Raw genomic sequence first — 13,364 nt, 5'->3', positions numbered from 1 at the left:
TTAGTAAGTTACTACATAGTCACATTAAGATTCACATGAGATATAAATGCAGAATATTCGGTCCAGAAAATCTTAATACATGGTAATTAATTCACACACTACTAAACAACAATATTTCAAACAGAAAGGATCTTAAGTTTCAGGAACCAATCCCGAAAACACCCAAAACTAAAAACTCTATACAAGGAAATCTTTACTGAATTAAATCCATAATCAACCAGAATAATTACATAACAATCTAAAGATAATTAAATAAATTTTGCTCATTGAAATGTAGTCTTCATCCACAGATCCAAACTAAAGACCACATGAATTATCAAGAAGCCCTTAAGGAAGAAGAACACACATTAACCTGATTTTAACTGGGAAAGATAAACTTGCCTAATACTTTTAGCGATGGGGTCACTCACCAGCACCGATACTGGAGAAAAAAACTGTAATATAGTACAGGGACCTTGATACCTAGGAGCAAGCTCAGCAGAAAATTTGTTAATGGCCTTACTAATGGGATAGCACCTGACAAAAACTTGATCACCAACTTTCAACCTAGTTGACTTTCTACCCTGTTATACTTATCCCTGCCTCTCTCATATGATACCGACAACTTCTTCCTGGCTTCATCCCAAATTTTCCGAACATTGTTGGGTTTACACAGGTCGGGAAGAAGATCATCAATACCAAGAACGTTGAACATAGGAGAATACGGGGTATAACAGAACACGAGGGACATAGGGGTTTTACTATGTGTTTCGTGTATAGCAGAGTTGAACGCATGGGCCAACCAGTGTAGGCAAGAATCCCACTTGGATTATTTTGATGATACGCTATCAGGGCAGATTTCAGGTTCCTATTCATTCTTTTGGCGTAAGATGGGTTTGAATAGTATGGGGTGGTAGTAACATGGGAGATGTACAACATAAAAGCATAGTGACGTCAAAGAAGATAGAAAGAATTCACACACAGAGAAAATAAAGGCATCGTTAATCCTCCACATCTTCCCCACCCTGGTCGATCTCCAATGGTACGACCAGTTGTACTGGTCGGGTGATCTCCATTCCATTGCTGAGTCGGAGGACGAGAGTCCTTGCCTTTCCGTCACGGCCAGGTCTCACTCCAGTGATGCGAGCTCGTTGCCATATGTGACGTGGACGCAGATCGTCTTGAAGCAGGACGACATACCCCTTCTGGCACTTCGTTGATCTTCTGTCTGGTTGCCGCACTTCATGGAAACTTCTTAGGGCGAGAAGGTACTCCTTCTTCCACCCCTTCCAGAAGTCGTCTTGCATCTTTGCCCTTCATCTTGCTTCTTTTCTCAGATCTGTGTAGACGCTAGATTCTGGACCGTTGGGTAATGTTGTTAATAGTCCCCCATTTATGAAGTGGTTTGGTGTCAGTACATTGGGACCGTCTTGTGTAATTGGTCTGCTGTTGATGGCGGCTTCTATTTCTACCAGTTTTGTTCTCAGAGTTTCCTCGTCCACTTGAGACGTGCCCAACACTTTTCTCAAGCATAGTTTTGTTGTGCCCACCATTCGTTCCGACCAGCCTCCCCACCAAGCTGCCCGTGGAACAATAAACTTCCAGGATACACCGTTGTGGGCGAAATGCTGGCTCGTACGTGGGTCCGTGAGGATCCGAGAAAGTTCTGCCAGTTCTCTGCTCGCCGCTTGAAAGGTCTTCGCATTGTCCGAGTAGATGGTGTGAGGTAATCCGTGTCTGCTGGAGAAGTGTCTGAACGACATGATGAATTTTTCAGTACTCATGTCCAATGTTAATTCCAGGTGCAAAGCCCTTGTAGTGGCGCAAGTGAACAGTACAGTATACGATATACAGTGGACTGGCGAAGTCCACTCCTGTGACCGTGAAAGGTTTAGTGGCTTGTATGCGATCCACAGGTAGGGGCGCTTCTATTTCATCTCCTCGGTGGTTCTTGGCGATTTTGCAAAGGAGGCAAGCGTGAATGACTTTCTTGATGGACTGGCGTGCCTTTAAGATCCAGTACTGCGAGCATAGTTCGCACAGCACAATTCTTACTCCCAGATGCTGTAGATGAATATATGTCTGCTTGATCAACAGTTTTGTGAATTGATGGGATCCGTTGAGGAGGAGTGGATGCTTTTCTTGAGATGTCAGGTCTGCATGATCCAGGCGTCCCCCCAGTCTGATGAGATCTCCCTCCAGGAAGGGATTGTAGCATGCAATTTTGGACTTAGATGGGAGATTCCTTTTATCTCATAGACATGCGTGTTCTGCACCAAAGTTTCCCAGTTGTACAATGTAAATCCAACGCAATTTCGTAGTCTCCAGCTCCGTGGCAGTTAATTCACCTTAGTGTTTCTCCGTGCTTCAAACATTCTTCATAAACCGTAGAATCCAACCCATGACCCGAATCATCTTCCTATAAGAACTGAATCTGCTAGCATCTATGGGACTTTCCCATGTGCTAACTGTTAATACTTGGCCATTCTTTCGTGCCTCTGGGAGTGGGGTGGTGTTAGACACAGAGTGTTGAGGCCAGGAGTTAGGAGCGTTGGCAAGCCATCGTGATGCGTGCCACCATCGTGAGCTCTGCAACTCTTTCGCTAACAATAATAATATATCTTCCGGATTGTCTTCACCTGGACAATGTCGCCATTGTGCAGGATTGGAGCTGTGCTGGATTTCTGTGACACGATTGGAGACGAATGGTTTCCATCTATTTGGATTGTTGTGAATCCAACCTAGTGTTACCATAGAATCACTCCATAGCGTTGCTCTTGTGATATCATACCCTGTAGACTGACAGAAATACTTGAGAAGTCGTATACCCACTAGAGCTGAAAGGAGTTCAAGTCTAGGGAGGGTCACTCTCTTGATAGGTGACAGTCTGTTCTTGCTGCAAACCAAGTGTACCGAGACTGTATCACTCTCCACTACTCTGAGACAAAGTACGGCACCGTAAGCCCTCTCCAAAGCGTCACAGAATACATGCACTTGATAGTTCTGTGGCGTTGTAGAAGAAGATCCTATGCATCGAGGGATTTGAATGGCTGACAAGTGAATGAGGATGGAAACCCAGATTTGCCACCTTCTTGCTAGGTCTATGGGTAGAAGATCATCCCATGCTATCCCTCTACACCAAGTATCCTGGAACAGGATTTTTCCTGTAATTGATATTGGCGACAGGAGACTAAGCGGATCATAAAATCTTGCTGTAGCTTGTAGTACCTGTCTCTTCATTGCCGGCTCTTCTGGTAGCATTCCAATGATGTCTTTAGGGTCGAAAAGAAGACAGTCCGTATGCGTGTTCCAGTTAACACCCAAAACTCGTGTCTCCCTCTTCTCCTCGCGCCCTTCGGCTCTCCATATATCCTTTAACTGTGCTGAATTGGTCGCCCACTTTGACATCGGCATTTCTATCTCTCGGAGAAGCCCTGTTATCTCGTAGTACAAAGCAATGATTTCACTTTTGTCTTCTATACTGGCTGTGGAATCATCCATGAAGGTCCCTTGATCTAGCAGTTTTATAGCCAAGGGATACTTGTCACAAAATCTGGAAGCCAATTCACGTAATGTAGCTGATAAAAGGAATGGGCTGCACGTAAGTCCAAACGGCAAGCGGGCGAATCTCTATACTGCAGTGTTGTTAGTTGTCTTCCAATCTCCGTTTTCCCCTCTCTCCATTCCAAACCATAGAAATCTTGTTAAGTCTCTGTCATTTTTATCCAGACAGAACTGCAGAAAGGCTTGGGTTCCGTCCCCAATTAAAGCTAGTCGGTAGAGTCGGAAGCGGAGTAGTGTTGGCAGAATTTCTGGAAGGAGATTAGGCCCTGCCTCTAAGGCATCATTGAGTGATAGGGAACCCTTTTTGTGAGATGAAGCATCAAAAACTATTCTCCACTTCGCCGTGCCGTCTCTTTGCTTCTTTATAGCATGGTGAGGCAAATAGAAGGTGTCGGTAACCGATTCAGCCTCGGGGGCTATCTCTACATGTCCCTTTGCAAAGTAGTCTGTCATTAAAGTGTGGTATACCTCTCGGAACTGTTTGTTTCCATTAAGTTTGTTCTTCAGGGAATCGAAACGTTTCTGTGTTCTTGCGATTCGAGTGCAGTATTACTCCTTCCTTCCTTGGTAGGAAGACAACCCTCCTCCCGTCCCGTCAGGTTGAAGGTGTTAGGTGATTTGTCATGTCTGTTAGGTAAGCAGACTGCTTTAAAAACTCTGGGCTTTGAATTTTCTCTTCTAGCTCTGAGGAATTTGACAAGACAAACTAATTAAGAAATTCGGGGATTTCATTGCGAATTGCAAAAAAAACGTTGAAGGCACTTCCCTGCTCTCAGCCACCTTACGTGGTTGTACAGCAGCAAGTCTCCATATTCTGTGTCAATTTCCAGAAGAAACTGTTTGAATTTTCTGTGCAAAAGGGCTCGATTTCCATCTCTTAACATGTTAATAATTGCAACCACAAGTTCAAAAACTTCCGTTTTTTTAAATCGATTTCCCATACAACACTCCCTGGTGAATGAGACAGTGGATCATTGGACATGTTACACCATTTTCTTTTAGCAATCCTGTCAGTCCTGTCTTCACCCCTGTCATTGCTGGTGCTCCATCTGTCACAATGGCTGAACATACACTGAAGCCTCCAACTCTGTCGACAGTTCTTTTAACAGCATCATAGATGTCCTTCCCTTTTGTTGTTCCTTGAAGAGAGCAGACATCAAATAGCTCCTCCTTACTACTGAAGTCTTTGAAGATGGTACTTACAAATATTAGTAGCTGACTGACATCTGACTGATAGGTGCTTTCATGAAGGCATAGCGAGAAATATGTGCTTTCCTTAACCAATTTAATGAGCGCTCTTTCTACTTGTCTCCCATATCAGTGACCCTTCTCTGTACTGTTTGGTTGGAAAGTGGCACTGATTCAAATTTCTCAGCCATTTTAGTATCTTCAAAAGTCTTTGCCATTTCCATAGCACACTTTTTAACAAGACTGCTTTCAGTGAAGGTTGTTTTTTGCCTTTGCAAGTTCAAGCGACACTGCGTAGGAGGCGTACAGAGAAGACGACTGATTTTGTAAGACTTTACCAAACATACCTGTTTGCTGTTTTCATTTCTTTTTGAAGTCTGCAACCAGTGCGTGCTGAGCTTCTTCCTTATATGCTGCATATGTTTTCTCGTGCATTATTGAGTAATGTCGTTTAACATTGTACTCCTTCGGCACAGACACTATTTGCATGCAAATCAAACACTGAAGCCTCCCACTGTTGTTAGTAATTAAATAGTCACTCTCTCAGTTTTCCTTGTAAATTCTGTTTTTGTTTTCAGTTTTGCGTTTTACTGAGCTTCCGCTCATTTTCTGTTCACGTAAAAGACGCAAGCACTTCACACTCAACACTAAACAATGCCTCCAAAATAGACAGTACGGTAACTAGTGAAACTTCACTACATGTCAAGCAAGCGCAACTGAGTGTGTGGAGACAGGAGGAATAGCCAGCAAGCCTTACCGGTTGAGTCTATTGCTGCGTGAGTGAAGGGGATGGAGGTCAGTGGAGGGGCCCACGTCCGCTCTTGCTGCATCCTGCACTGTGAGATATGGTGCGTCGCTCGTAGAACAGCTGACTTAATTCTTTATCAGCTTTGTTTGCTCATTTTTCTATATCCTTTTCAGACCAGCCACTTGCTGTTATGAGTGTCTTTTATACATTTCATTAACATTAGCTATTCGAGTTCAGTTTCTGTGGAGTTGGGACCGGTTTCACATGAATGTGAAGATTTTTTGTACCAAGTAGGCAGTGCATTTCTACGAAAACATTTTTAAACCGGTTGGAAATTATGAAACAGTTGAATGGTTCACATCGTATATGTCTGCATGACAAGTTAAACGTTTTTATGTCATCATTAAGATATGTAAGACAACATTTAAACGTAAGTTATTGAAAAATATTCCCTAATGTTTAAATGTTGATTTTATATTAATTGTGGCAAGATATACATGCAAGTGAAAATGATATTTATATGAAAATATATGCTCTCGCAAGAATGAGGGTTTTACATTTTTTAAATAAAATAATCTATTCAGATCAAGTGAATACTTAAAAACAGGAAATAATATTAAATAATGAATTAGTTCTGACTTGGGATAATTTTTTGAACGAGCTGTGAAATATTTTTGGTACATTTCCTTCAAATTTCTTAAAATATATATAATTTTTCCAAAGCTCTCGTGGGCCGCACAATATGGCTTCGCGGGTTGCATGCTACCTTTTGGAAATCACCATTCTAGAGGGTTCAGTTACGAAACATAGCAATGTGGTTATCGAAACCTCCACGTGTCAGTACAAGCTGACACAAAAGTTGGTTTCAATTTGGATGTAAGTTATAACAGACAGATGACACAACCACAACTACAGGAAATTTTTAAATACCCTGATCTCTTTGAACATAATTCTTCTTCTTCATATCCATCAGTTACAATCATTTTAAAAAAATCTTCAATATATTCTTCAGTAATGTCTTTGTTGAGAGTCCTAAAAACCTTATTCTAATTAACATTTTCTAATTCACATAAATTCTCAAAACATAATATATATATTTTTTGTATAAGCTCTTCAGTCTTTAAATGTTCACTTGTTGTGATATATGGTCCCACAATCCTGTTGAAAAATGGCATTTATTAACAATCTATTTGTGATATGTTCCTAAAATATTTTGCACTGGAATTGTTTCTGAACCTGACTATAGTTTGAAGATGGTGCATAACGGGGTACTGTTGAAATGACCTTAAGATTAGGGCATCAAACCTATGAAGGGAAGTCATGCCTTGTGTTTGGTGAGGTTTTTAAGACATTCTTTACTATACATTATCTACTGTACAAAATCAAATATGTACTCCAGTCACATAGAGAAATTGCTCAGAAATCATTCATCAGAGAAGACTAGAACTGACAAACAGAAAGGATGGGTGTTATATTTCACCAGCACTGCATATTAGCTCATGTATTTTTAATTACCCACAAAAGTATGCACAAAATTGACTTGAATATCTTATTGGACACACCCATATTCACCAGAGATTGTATCATCCTATTGCCACTCATCAACGCAGAATTCTGTGGTCTAAAGTAATGGAAAAAATACGAACTAGATTGTGTAAAACGTTATTCTTAAACAACTGAAAATTGTTTAATTTCCAGTTAAGGAACTCTGAAATTTTCATACAGCCCCATAAGTAAGAATGTAATAAAATTGAAGAGCACTCTCAGTATTCAAGCCCAATCCTCACAATTACTGCATGGGATTGTAGGCCCTTTCCTAAAAGAGACCTCCTCCTACTTTGTGGTTTGTACATCTTGATGCCCATCAAAGTAAAAGATCATTAATGTTTCTATTTGAACATCTTATATTGTGATATATTTGTTTATAGATGTGAACTTCTGACAATATTGTTATAATTATGGCTTGGATTTCTATTACCTGAAAGCTCTGAAAATATGCTTGCCCTTTTATGCCCTTAAATATACTAAAATATTACATGAAAACTTGGAAATACAATGCAAAAGAAATTAAATATAGGCCAAAACTTGCTTAGAAGAGGTTTTTATATTTATTTCGACACTAAGAAAATGTTAGTGAATTTCAACTCCTTGCTGTTAGCCATACCAGACTTTACCCTGTTAAGAAAATATGAAATTGCCTAAACTGAGTTTATTTTTCCTGCACAAACAAGAAAATGTATTTAACTAAATTTGCACGTCCACTTAGAGAAGAGGTAAGGATTCTGAGGAAAAAGAAAAAGTCCAACAACTATTCTTGGCACCACTTAACAGGGAATATACAAGAAGGACGAAAGGGAAGTAGGCGAGGCTGACCAGCAGCTAACTGGCCATATTTGTAACATTCTTTTGTCCTTCCTATTTTGATAACTTACTTGTTGTTAGCTACAAACTTCATTTAACCACAAAATATTCTAAGGAAAAGAAATCCACAATAACTTAACACTAAACATTATCACTTGTTTTTTTTTTTGTTGTTTTTTTTTTTTTTTTTTTTTTTTGCATAAAGCATGAATAATAGGATAAAACAATGATAACATAACCATAAATATGCTTTTATAACATTTATTTAATCAAATATGACAGTGGCAAAGTACAGTAATAGACATTCAGTGACTGATAAAAATAATGTTACCGGGCGAGTTGGCCGTGCGCGTAGAGGCGCGCGGCTGTGAGCTTGCATCCGGGAGATAGTAGGTTCGAATCCCACTATCGGCAGCCCTGAAGATGGTTTTCCGTGGTTTCCCATTTTCACACCAGGCAAATGCTGGGGCTGTACCTTAATTAAGGCCACGGCCGCTTCCTTCCAACTCCTAGGCCTGTCCTATCCCATCGTCGCCATAAGACCTAGCTGTGTCGGTGCGACGTAAAGCCCCTAGCAAAAAAAAAAAAAAAAAAATAATGTTCACAAAAGCTAGAAAATAAAAAAATGATGACACAGAAATCCAAGCCATAGTTTTGATGTTTCTTATGATTACTGGATGTTAATTCATGTACATTGTTTTATTTTAGGCAAGGTGATGAATCGGACAGCACCTTTATCGTTCTTAGTGGTCGTCTGAGATCTGTAATTACTCACAGCAATGGAAAAAAGGAACTGGTTGGTGAATATGGCAAGGGTGATTTGGTGGGCATTGTAAGTAAGACTGTGAACTGTGATAGTTATTTGGGAACATGTTTAGTACATTTCTTTTTATGTACAGTACAGTATACCACATCCACTGTTCATGTTACTAATTGATTTGTTGTCATCATTGTCGTTAGTCCTGAAACTAGTTTTACACAGCTCTCCACACCACCCATTCTTCTGCTATCCTCTTCCTCTTCCTCTCTGCATAACCATCATCAGGCACCACCGATCTGCATTTTATGCTGTTGCCTAGATGGCAGGTTCCCTATTAGTTACATTAGTTGTTTATGTAATCTTTTCTTAAATGATTTTGAGAAAGTTTGAAATCTATTGAACAAAATACAGTACAATAGGCATTCACTGACTGATAAATACAGTGTTCACAAAAGCTAGAAAATAAAAAAAATGGTGACATAGAAATCCAATAGAGTTAACCTAGTGTATTATTAAGGTCCACCTTTTCAATACAAAATGTACAGAGTTTAAATTACATAAATGATTGGGGACTAGTTTCGACCTAATAGTACATCATCATCAACCTAAAGCAAAATAAAAACATAAATACCAAAAAATTAAACAATGTAAAGACATACAAGGTCTCGTAAATGTACATATCATGTGAGATATTGAGAAAAGAATTATAGTGACGTGCGGCACTATGTTGAAAACTAACTCTATGACAGAAATTCATAAAAAGTCCAGTGCGCATTAAAAAGATGTTAAAGATAGGAATCTGTGAGTTGCTGGATAAGGAGATCAGTATATGCTGATTCCTTTAAGATCCTGTTATCCAATTGAAGAACAACTGAGCTGAAGTCACGTCGTTTATTTACAATTGAAGTCCAGTGCACCGTACATCATTAAAAAGTTGTTAGGGATGGAAATCTTTAAGTTGCAAGTCAAGGAATTCAATATATGCTGGCTCCCTAAATGTGATGTTATACATTCGAAAAACAACTGAGACGAAGTTACATCGTTTTTCAAGATATTCATAGACGTAAAAACACATGGATGCTAGAAAGGCTCTTCTGTTTTTTGGAACTTGAAGGAAGGTGATTGTTGCGCGTGGAGGCTTAAGAATCCAGAGATGCGCTACACTCTGTTAAAAAATAGAGATCCATAAAAAAGTTCAGTACGCCGTATGAAAGTAAAAAGTAAAAATCCAAGCCATAGTTTTGATGTTTCTCATGATTAATGGATGTTAATTCATTCCAATTCCTAATTACTTGTTCTATAAATATTTACTCCAATTTTCCCTCTTTAATTCCAACTTAATCATCATATTATGATCTTTTCTACTTTTAAAAAACTTCATACAACCTTATTAATTTACTAATGTCATTCCACGCCGCAACTCAAAGCATACCAATTAGTCCAGCAGCTCATCTCCTTACTTTGTACGAACAAGTACGGCAGATGTATGAATGATATGTGAGAGTTTCATTCTAATAGATAGGTGATATTTGTGGGAAAAGTGGGTGTTTTGGACATAGGTACAGAAACCAAGAGGACAATATATTTATAAGTTCTGTGTGAAATTAATGTTGAGTAGTGGACCAAAGTAAATGACTATACATATAAACATTAAAGCTGAGGCATGTTTGAATTCCATTACTGAGGTTAGGCAATATGACCAGCTTCTAGCACCAGCAGCAGATGAAAGAGTAGATGTGAGATTTCTGTGTTCAGGGGTACTTATGTATACCTGCACACTAAGTATTAGAATTTTCTGCTTGCCTAAAAATTCTATTAGGAACAATGCATGTACATAGTACAGTAGAGTCTCGTTAATCCGAATGAATTGGGACCGGAGTCTGTTCGGATTACGAAATTTTCGGATTAACTGGAAAATATTCTTATAATAATGTTGTTGTTTTTACGGTTTCCGGAGACACCTAGGTGCCGGGATTTTCTCTCACAGGAGTTCTTTTACGTGCCAGTAAATCTACTTACACAAGGCTGACGTGTTTGAGCACCTTCAAATACCACCGAATTGTGTCAGGATCGAACCTGCCAAGTTGGGCTCAGAAGGCTAGCGCTTCAACCGTCTGAGGAAAGTAGTTTCTACAAGACAGTACAGTACATACTGTAATTTGAAATGTCCATTCTTTAGCAGTTACATTAATAAAATATAAAATTACAGTAGGGTAATTAAGAACCCGTAGAGGAGAAAATGACAATGAAAATGACATTAGCGAGTGGATGGAAGCTGACTGTCATCATTTACAAACAGACCAAGAAATTGTAGCTATGGTGGAGAAAGAATCTGGAGTTGATGAGAAACAGATTGACGACTAAGAAAACCATAATGAATAACTAGTGTCACATTCAGATGCCGCGCCCGCCTTAGAACTTGCCGTGCGCTATGTCGAGCAATGCTCCGCTGCTACGGCCACTGATGTGATGTTTATGAGGCGCTGGTTTAACACTGTGTCTTCAAGTAGGTTCCAATCACTGTGGCAAAAGAAACTAACAGACATTGTAAAGACAAACGACCAGTGATTGATGGTTTATAATGTGTAATTATGTTTACATTCTGTTATTCTAGTAAAATATGACTAGTAAAATGCAAGTAATTCTTCATTCTATAATATGTTCTTTCACTTCAATAAGGAGTATTTTTAAAAATTGAATATTTCAATTCGGATTAACCTGACTTTCAGATTAACGGGGTTCAGATTAACTGGGCTGTAGTGTAGTAACTTGCTCCACAACCTGTGCACTGCATAACATAGTGCACTCAGGAAACATTAGCATCTCTTGCAGAATTGCTACACAATATGTACTCATAGTTGTGACATGTGCACATGAGTAGGTTTGTATAGCTGCCTGATAAGTGTGAAGACTTTCTGTATTACTGCAAAATCACAGTAATGCTTATAGGTAAAACATGTCTTTTTACACAAACATCACCGGAAATTGTTTATTCTATAACTTTTAAGTTTTTCAGACTGTCAAAACTAATTCAGAATAAAATAAATTTAGAAAATACCTAAAAAAAGAAAATGCTTAACAACAGACTATACGTAAAAAAAAAAAAAACCTGGAATTTTTCTTCTTTTTCTTCTTCAGTAGATTGTTTTCTAGGTTAAGTAGGCTATAGGTGTACTTTGTTTCGAATTTAGGCTTAGGAATTACTTTAGGTGTTAATATTAACTTTTAAAACAATATTTTTAAACATCTGTAGGTTCGTTGGTATTATACTTACAACGGCGGATTATCATAAGGAGTTGTAACTCATTGTAATTTCCGCCGCTACTTTTCCGATATTTCGTATAGATATCCGTTCAAACTATCACGAAGGTAATAATTTATTACATTAAATAACACAATAAGCCTGTAAACATCGATTTAAAGAGAAGTTAAAGAGAATTCACGGTAATTTCGCTGGATAATTACGGTACTTAACAGTTTCTTGGATTGTTAACGATTGTTGCTACAAGCACATGATAGTAGTGTAAATAAATACAAAGTCAGCTGATTCATTATTCCGATAATTTGTAGTCTTAGCTCCCTGCATACTTTGTACTTTCCACTTTCGTTTATTCATCGAGTAAAAGTTAATAATCAAATTCCTATACCCCAATAATATTGCACTTCAAGCCCCCGGCGTGGTTTTGACAGAAATTATAGTAGGCAACCTCTTATTCTCAGCATTTAAGGACACTTTTATTCTCCGCCCCGCGTAGTAGGGAAAATAATACTGATCCACCAGCGGTAAAAGTTCATATAACCACACTTCAGCTGAAAATTGTAGTGTAGATACACTGCAGTATAGATACAGTAGCCTACATTTAGATAGTGCCGTATCTTGCCTGCTATATTCGTGTGTTATCTTTCGTGTGTATCTATTAGAGCGTAGTACTAATATAATTTGTCTAAGCATTTAGCTTTGTTGGTAATCTTTGAGTACAGTAGTTCTTGCAAATTTCATTTCTGTTTGTGCTTAGTAGTGACATACGGCACCGGTATCGTAATTAGGATACGTCTGAAAGTAGTTTAAAAATTACTGTAATATACTGTACAGTAGTATACGAGTAATTTAGAATTTGGTGTGCTTATTTTATTATTGTAAAATATTTGTGTAGTACTGGTGTAGTAAATATTTGTGTAGTACTGGTGTAGTAGAGGTATCCGTAGAAACTCTTACTAAAATTCTGTTGTTGTAATTAGGATAGGCTTAATTGCAGTTTGGAATTGTGTAGTTCTTGTGTATTACTTTCGATATTCAGTAATTAACATCAGTTTTTATCCTGTTAGGGGTTGTAGGATAAAAAATAGAGTATGACTAAGTAGTATTGTAGTGTAGTCGTATATTAATTACCGTATTGTTGTGTGATCTTTGAGTACTATCCCAGACAATATATACCTCCGTTCTTTTATTTTTTGCAAATAAGTTATTTTATTTTTATTTTCATTTTTTCCATAAGAATGGCTAAGGAGCGCGAGTGTACGAACTGTGGGTGTGGCGCGGCATTGAGGGGTATGAGGGAGGAGTTGGGGAGTTTGAGGGAGATAATTAGGATTCTCACAGAAGACAGGAAGGAAGATAGGACTCCATCAAACAATCTACAGGTTACAGTAGGTGTACAAGAGGGAGGGGAAGAAAAGGGGGGAGTTGTAGAAGACAGGTGGTCTAATGTTCTAAGGAGAAGGAGATTGCAGGCTAAGGGCTCTATTCAGGATCAGAATTCAGGA

The 13,364-nt window shown here is 38.6% G+C and overlaps 1 protein-coding gene across 4 annotated transcripts in view; it reads left to right on the top strand.

Annotated features, from left to right (window-relative positions):
- sws (patatin like phospholipase domain containing sws) overlaps positions 1–13,364 on the top strand; it is an 874,342-nt gene that overhangs the window by 362,928 nt on the left and 498,050 nt on the right. For all 4 annotated transcript variants that reach the window (XM_067138236.2, XM_067138235.2, XM_067138234.2 and 1 more), the window contains exon 14: positions 8,549–8,672. In XM_067138236.2, the coding sequence (XP_066994337.1) occupies positions 8,549–8,672 (124 nt within the window). The remainder of the gene's footprint in view (positions 1–8,548; positions 8,673–13,364) is intronic.

Source organism: Anabrus simplex, chromosome 1, assembly GCF_040414725.1.
Source record: "Anabrus simplex isolate iqAnaSimp1 chromosome 1, ASM4041472v1, whole genome shotgun sequence".
NCBI lineage: Eukaryota > Metazoa > Arthropoda > Insecta > Orthoptera > Tettigoniidae > Anabrus > Anabrus simplex.
This window is presented reverse-complemented; position numbering and strand designations above follow the sequence as displayed.